The 7,772-nt window shown below is 42.0% G+C and overlaps 1 protein-coding gene across 1 annotated transcript; it reads right to left on the minus strand.

Moving 5' to 3' along the window:
• Positions 1-389: 389 nt before the first annotated feature.
• On the minus strand, positions 390-2,232 carry LOC311254082 (uncharacterized protein). Its single transcript, XM_084384495.1, has 7 exons — positions 2,187-2,232; positions 2,014-2,084; positions 1,517-1,693; positions 1,362-1,423; positions 1,204-1,284; positions 993-1,049; positions 390-915 (listed from the first exon to the last, which is right to left on the minus strand). The coding sequence occupies exons 3-7, from the start codon at positions 1,617-1,619 to the stop codon at positions 769-771; spliced, it is 450 nt and encodes a 149-aa protein (XP_084240621.1). The 5' UTR covers positions 1,620-1,693; positions 2,014-2,084; positions 2,187-2,232; the 3' UTR covers positions 390-768.
• Positions 2,233-7,772: the final 5,540 nt, after the last annotated feature.

Here is a 7,772-nt window from a genome sequence, read left to right on the forward strand (position 1 = left end):
GTCCAGGTATATGACCTACCATCTTAAAAAAATATTTACTTGAAAATGTATACAGTACAATACAACTAACTCATGTCATCCTCTGCACTGTGAAGATCATATGTGATGCAGCCTACATAATAACAAATGTAGATGCCAAGTGGCCCAGCTCTGTGCATGATTCCCGGATCTACCGGGAGTGTAGCCTGAGCAACAGATTTGCACGTGGTAAGGAAGCTAAAGCTTTGTACAAATGTTCTTTGTCTCCCCTTTTAATGCACTCAAATGTGTCCTCTATAATTTCAGGAGAGTTTGATGGCTACCTATTGGGGGATCGAGGCTATCCATGCCAGCCCTCTCTGTTGACTCCTTACCCTGACCCTGAGCCGGGGCCCCAACAACGTTTTAATGTGGCCCACTGCAGGACTAGTGCCCGGGTTGAGATGACCATTGGCATACTCAAATCCCGGTTCCAGTGCCTGCGTAAGCTCAGGGTCACCCCAGAGAGGGCATGCGACATCATTGTGGCCTGTGTTGTTCTCCATAATATTGCAACCATTAGAGGAGAGCAACACCCTGCCCTACAAATAAATGACCTTGAGGATGACCACCCCATCCACCCTGCAGATGTCCGGGATGGAAGGGCTGTAAGAGACCTAATATGCAGGAATTTTCAATAAAACAGTCAAATGAAGACAAATTTACATGTGACTTGGTTCCTCTTTATTCCCTATAAGTACAAAAGCAACAGTTAGGATTTGTAATATAGTTCCAACATATTCACCTATTTCACCAATGCACCCACCTCAACTGGCGTTCCAGTAATAGAATTTCAAGGTCTGTTTTTCTTATCTTTCGATCCAGATAGACCATTTCCTTCTCAGTTTTCTGAATAGTCCTCAAGAGGTGCACTTTATACAACTCCTTCACTGGTAACTGGGAAACATATGGACAACATTTAATTGCTCGAGTTCTACATACAGATTTAACATGGTATTGACCGAAAATCTCACTGTATCAAGCTGTGCTGTGGAAGTTGATGGACCCTCCTCGTGATGCCCAGCCATGTTCTGTTGAAGGACAAGAATGTGCTAGTTGTTCGTCCATTATCTATGCTCATCACTGCAGTGTAGGCTACATGTCAAACTATATTCCACTCGACAATGTAAAGGAATGTGAATGGGTAGACCACTGCCAGTAGCTATACATAATATTAAGACACACTTCAGTAGGCCTCTCTGGATCTCTCCCTGTGGCAGCAGACAGTGTTTCGTCATCATCGTCACCACCATCATCCTCCTCCTCCTGTGATGCAGGACAAGAAACTGTTTCAGATTACTTTTAACTACCATCTCAGCAAGATCTGAGTATGGAATACTTACAGCTGCATGGTGTTCAACTGTTTCAGTCGGAGGCTGAACAAGGCAGATGACACCGTCCACAACTGTTGGGTAGGGGGAGTATATATATATATAAAATATATAAAATAAAAATAAAATATGAATGACTAATATAAATGACACAAGTGTATACTTGCATTTGATGTAAGCACTTGTGTCCTGGTGGGTAACAGGCTCAGATGAGCTTCCCCCGGGGATGCCTTCAGCCACCGGTCGGCCATAGTTTTGGCTGAGGGCCATCTCCTCAGCCTCCGTCAGAGGTGGTGGAGGTGGCCCTCCACCCGTTTTTCGGGCCTCTGCCTTCTTTCTGTTGGCTGAGCAGAACTCAAATGCTGATTTATTTATTTTAAGTTGGTTTTTTATTGAGTGTTCCTGTACAAATCGTCACATTTTAAATGTAGCCTACTTATAAAATAAAAATGTGTAAACATTGTATCACGTTTTAATCTACTAAGTGGTGTATTAAGTGGGAGGATGTGTTAAAACAGAATTTGGTTAGGGGTTTACATTGCTAGGCTATTAGAAGTAGTCATTGAATTAATATTTACTTTAACAGCCTTAGTCAATTAAAAAATAGTAATAATAATAATTAAAATCAAAGTGAGGTGCAATCGCCAAGCAAAACATGCCTTACCTTTTTGAATAATGTTTTTATATTTTAGTTTTAGCTGCTTCCAAGTTCTTTTTTCCCCCGTTGGATTGCACCTAAATGGAAATCAGATTTTATTCCTATTTACATTCATCACTAGGCCTATATGCTACGATCTTACAGTTAAATGTTAAGTCAATGGAATAATTCTAACTTACGCGTTGACTCGGGCAGCAATTTCCTCCCATGCCCTTTCTCTCTCCTTCGCCGCTGCAGCTGTATTGGATTTCCGCCGAAATATGTGCTCATATTCTCCGTATGCCTGCATGAGGACCTCAAGCTCCATGGGAGTAAAATAACTCGATCTCTTTTTGTATGATGTCATGGTGACGATCGTGGTATCGGGGCTCCATTGACGATGGCTTTTTATAGTGGTTGTGCACGCGCGTAACTCGAGGTGAACATACTCAGAGTTGATTGAACTAATTCAGATCAGCCGTTCTGGAACCGGATACTCAGAGTTTCCCATCTCAGAGTAAGTCAACTCAGAGTTCAGGGATAGACTCAGAGTTTGTTGAACCTCCTTTCTGGAACACCCCCCAGAAAACAACCGGAGAGAAATACAAACCAGAACCAGATGAACCGACAGAGAGGGACTGAAGTAACAGGGAGGGAAGACTAAGGAGAGGCAGGTGACACTAATGAGACAATCAGAGACAGGAAGTGGAAAGTAAAACATGACACGCGAGTAAAACTTACCAAAATAAAACAGGAAGCATGACAACATCCTCACCGTCTCTGCTGGTTGGTGGTTGCAGCTGATGTAGATCTGAGGTGTTTGATCACTTTCCTGTTTAACATGAAGTTTCACTTTAATCTCAGTAATCAGATTACAGTAACTGAAAACTGCATTCAGATAAAATCTGATCAGTTTCCTACAGTTTCTTTAAACTATCATCTCTCAGTCCTCCATCTTCCTCCTCCTTCGGTTCCCACGTTCCTGCTCTCTGCTGTAGATTCGACCTCTGACCTCTGAGATATTTGGGATATTTGATGATATGACCGAGAGGGAAAGTAGATGATGGATGACAAGATAAAATATTTTGTTGTAAACACACGAGGAATCTCAACAAAAGAGACGTCGCAGAGACGTTAGACGAGTAAACAGTCTGTAGCTGTGTAGTGAGACTCTGTCGAGCTTTGACCAGCGGTTCTTTCTGGATCGAGTAAGAAAAAATAAATTAAGAGAAAATACATTTCTCCTTAAAGGAGATGTTTCACATTCAGAGAAATCTTCTGGTCCTGTTTCTTCCTGACAGTGGGATGTTCAGGTGGAGCTTCTGAATCTCCAGTAAAGAAAGAGGAGTCTGAGTGAGTAAAGTCCAGGACTCTGCAGCAGGAGACGGAGGTTTAAATCCTGCCTGGAAGATAAGATAAGTGTGAGCCCAAGGTGGGTTTGAACCAACAACCTTCAGGGTATGAGGTGACAGTAATACCCTCTACACTGCGGTGACAGCGCATCCAGCTCTGTTGGTGACTGGTTGTGTTTCTGCCTGTTCCTGTGTTGAGTGTCAGGTGAACGAGCCTCACCTGCAGTAACTTCCTGTGATTGCTGCAGCTGCTGTCAGAGGGCTGAGATCTCCTCTTCCTCTCTGTCTCCTGAGCTCACAACCAGCAGGGTTTCACTGTGGTTGTGCTCCTGTAGATTTCCTTTAGATTTGGTCTCATTTGGTTCAATCTGATTTAATAAAATGTGTTTTAACATGTTTGCCTTCGTCTGGTCTCCTTTGCGTTGAGACCTTCTTCATTATAAGTTCAATATACTGTTACAGAGAACATACTGGGCTTATAATAAACAATCCTGACTGACATTAATGTGTTTGAACGACTACTAAAAAGGAGATTTTCTGAAAGATAGAGATGAATCTCCTGTAAATATGTTTGTCTTCACTTGATGACTGACAGAGGAGTCTGCAGAAGATACTGAGCAAATCATCCAAACTGAAGACTGTAGAGAAAACTTCATGTTCAGAGACGTCAACGTGTTTGTCTCACTGAAACATCGACAGACTGAAGTCAAGATCAGACTAAAATAAAGTTAATAATGAAACCAGTCTTGCTAGCTGGCTCTTATCAAGCCAGCTAACTCAACCGGACTTACCTGCTCGCTGGTTCCTCTGAGGTCCACTCTGTCACAGTCAGTCCAAGGCGCAAATTCCACGAGCGAACGCAACGAACGGAGTTTGATCGACGCGGTTGAAGTTTTTCGGGTTTTGTTTTAAATCGCACACACTCAACACAACACAACACAACACACACACGCTTGAGTGACATACCTGAGGTTATCCAGGCCGAGGTCCGATCCCACGTCTGCAGGACGCTGGTCGCCGTCTCAGACCACTGGACCATCTTCAGCGCTGACAGCAGCAAACAACCAGAGAGAGAAAGAGGACGAAACTGAAGGAGGAGCGTGAAGAAAAGTCCCCATGAACCTGGACAGAAAACAAACGGTCCAAACTTCAGGCTGGACTCCTGACCTCCACATGGAAATCTTTCCTCTGTCAGAGCTGACGGAGCTCAGACAGTCTCAGCTTGTCTTTGAGGTTCAGTCTGAATCTTAACAGCTGTTCCAGTTCTTCAGTATGTGTTCAGAGACAGAAACATTTTCAGACAAGACCAACTAAAGTTCAAAGTCTTTAAATCATTTAGAGATGTCATGATTATCTGTGTGAGACTCCACCTTCACCAACAGCTCAGCTGGTTGATGAGCTGCTTTATAACTCACAGGTTGATGGTTCACTTCCAACTGCAACCTGAACATATGTTAATGGTGTTTTTATGAATTCTGGTGCAAACACAAAACTCTTAAAGATGTTGACTTCAGGAGATTTTAACCCCAAATTAAAGACTTTTACAGCTTCTTCAGTCTTTCACCACTGTGTCACATGACCAGTGAGAGTGTCGAGCACTAGTGTTTGGAGACCAGAAAATTATCTCCACACCGAAATACACAGCTACAAACCTTTATTCTCACGACAAAATCAACATAATATGAGCATGTGAAATACTCCACAGGTCTCTGAGAACAGCTCAGTGGGTAAGACTGCTACTGCAGGAGGTGGCTTTTATGGTGCAAGAGGTTGTGGGTTTGAGCCCCGCCTTGGGCAGGAACCTCTGACTTTGACAATATTGTGCATCTCACACAGGTGTATGGTATTAACACCTTAATGAGTCCAACACAATGTTGATTTCCTGCTAACTGCCATTTCAGCATCACTCCTGAAATAAATAAACATTTTATGACTTTCTAAATTCAACCATTGTCCACATGGTTATCAAGATTATTTATTTTAGTCATGTGTTTAATTTGCTTTACTTGTTGTAATATTTTGTATCACTCCAGCAGTGGATGAGATCAGATTGAAGAACATGACAGTGCTGTGGCATGGACTTGTGGTCTTTGAGTGCCACCTACTGGTATTTCAACTGTACTGCACCAGAGTCTACATCTGGAAACCAAAACATGGTGCGTGTCCTCTGTGGTTGAGATGGTTCAGTGGTAGTGCTGCTTGACTACGATTAATTTATTTGACAGTTCAAGTCCCAGTTCTTCATGTGCATCCTCAACAAGCTCTAAGAAACAGCAGCTTTCAGCACTTACACCTGCAATTTCCCCCAAATTCCACATTATATTTATGGAAGCATACTTGTTTTAAGTCAAATGGATGTTTAAAAAGTATTTTTATTGAAAATGTTCTTTTTATCAACCTGGGCTGTCTGAAATGAAAATAAATGTGACGCTTCACACCAGCATCATACGTGTGGAGGTTGTGGCTCAGAAGGTAGAGCAGCTGTCTAACAATCCGTGGACTGTTGGTCTCTGCTCTGACCTCTACAGTGAAAATGTCAGCACTTTGTAAGCAACCTGATGTGGCTCAACAGGTTCAGTCTATGACTGTCAGTCAGGAGACCAGGGATCGTAGCTTGATTTCTTGATTTCGTTTTCCAAAGTCACAGTGATTATCCTGGAGCAACATTCATGATGATACTTGATTAGAGTTTCACATTTAGACCAGATTTAACTGGTTTTCAGCTGAGAAATGTGGATGTGTTTTCTTCTTCCTTCTCCAAAATGACAATGGGTGAATATTTGCATATTGCAGAGGATAATAAATGTGTACATTGAAGATCATTTCACTGCAGAGGTCAGAGCTCAAACCACCAACCCACTGATTGATGGACAGCTGCTCTACCTTCTGAGCCACAACCTCCACATGTATGATGCTGGTGTGAAGCATCACATTTATTTCATTCATTCCAGACAGCCCAGGTTAATGTAAAAACATTTCTCCAGCAGTAAAAATGCTTTTTAAACATCCATTTAACTAATTTCATACAGAAACAAACAAGTATATTCTCAAAACTAGAATGTGAAAATTTGGCTTTAGCTTGTTGAGGATGCACAGGAAGAGCTGGGACTTGAATCATCAACTAATCTTAGTCAATCAGCTCTACCACTGAACCATCTCAGCCATAGAGGAGTCCCATCATGTTTTGGTTTCTACATGTAGACTCTGGTGCAGTAGAGTTGAAATACCAGTAGGGGGCACTCAGAGACCACAAATCGGTGCCACAGCACTGTCATGTTCTTTAATCTGATGTCATACTTAATTTCCCTTCAGGGGTTAATACATTATCTATCTATCTATCTATCTATCTATCTATCTGCCACTGTTGGAGTGATCGTTATATTCCAACAAGTAAAGCAAATTAAAAAAACACATGACTACTCTTAAGAAATCTTGATAACCATGTGGACAATGGTTGAATTTAGAAAGTCATAAAATGCTCATTTATTTCAGGAGTGATGCTGAAATGGCAGTTAGCAGGAAATCAACATTGTGTTGGACTCATTAAGGTGTTAACACCGTACACCTGTGTGTTAACGTCAACACTGCCCAAGGCGGGATTCAAACCCACAACCTCTTGCACCATAAAAGCCACCTCCTGCTGTAGCAGTCTTACCCACTGAGCTGTTCTCAGAGACCTGTGGAGTATTTCACATGCTCATATTATGTTGATTTTGTCTTGAGAATAAAGGTTTGTAGCTGTGATTTCTGTGTCTTCAGTTGGAGCTGGAGTGTCTGAGAATCAAAATATATCGTATGTTTCCACACAAACCTGAAGGAAGATGTTGAAGAGCTGATGAGCTCAGAGGAGTTCAGTCTGCTGTTTGTATTGCAGTGAATGAGAGCTTGACGGTGGGTTGCCTCTCAATTAAGGTTTAAATGTGACATATAAAACCTCAGCTGAGTGAGATGTTGGCATCGTGAGAGAAAAGGCTCGTGGCTTCACTTTAACAGTTGTCATGTGTTCATGGAGATAAATGTGCACGACTCAGAGCAGTGTGGAGATAATTTTCTGGTCTCCAAACACTAGTGCTCGACACTCTCACTGGTCATGTGACACAGTGGTGAAAGACTGAAGAAGCTGTAAAAGTCTTTAATTTGGGGTTAAAATCTCCTGAAGTCAACATCTTTAAGAGTTTTGTGTTTGCACCAGAATTCATAAAAACACCATTAACATATGTTCATGTTGCAGTTGGAAGTGAACCATCAACCTGTGAGTTATAAAGCAGCTCATCAACCAGCTGAGCTGTTGGTGAAGGTGGAGTCTCACACAGATAATCATGACATCTCTAAATGATTTAAAGACTTTGAACTTTAGTTGGTCTTGTCTGAAAATGTTTCTGTCTCTGAACACATACTGAAGAACTGGAACAGCTGTTAAGATTCAGACTGAAC

Source organism: Pagrus pagrus (genome assembly GCF_965226575.1).
Source record: "Pagrus pagrus genome assembly, contig: HAP1_SCAFFOLD_269, whole genome shotgun sequence".
Classification (NCBI taxonomy): Eukaryota; Metazoa; Chordata; class Actinopteri; order Spariformes; family Sparidae; genus Pagrus; species Pagrus pagrus.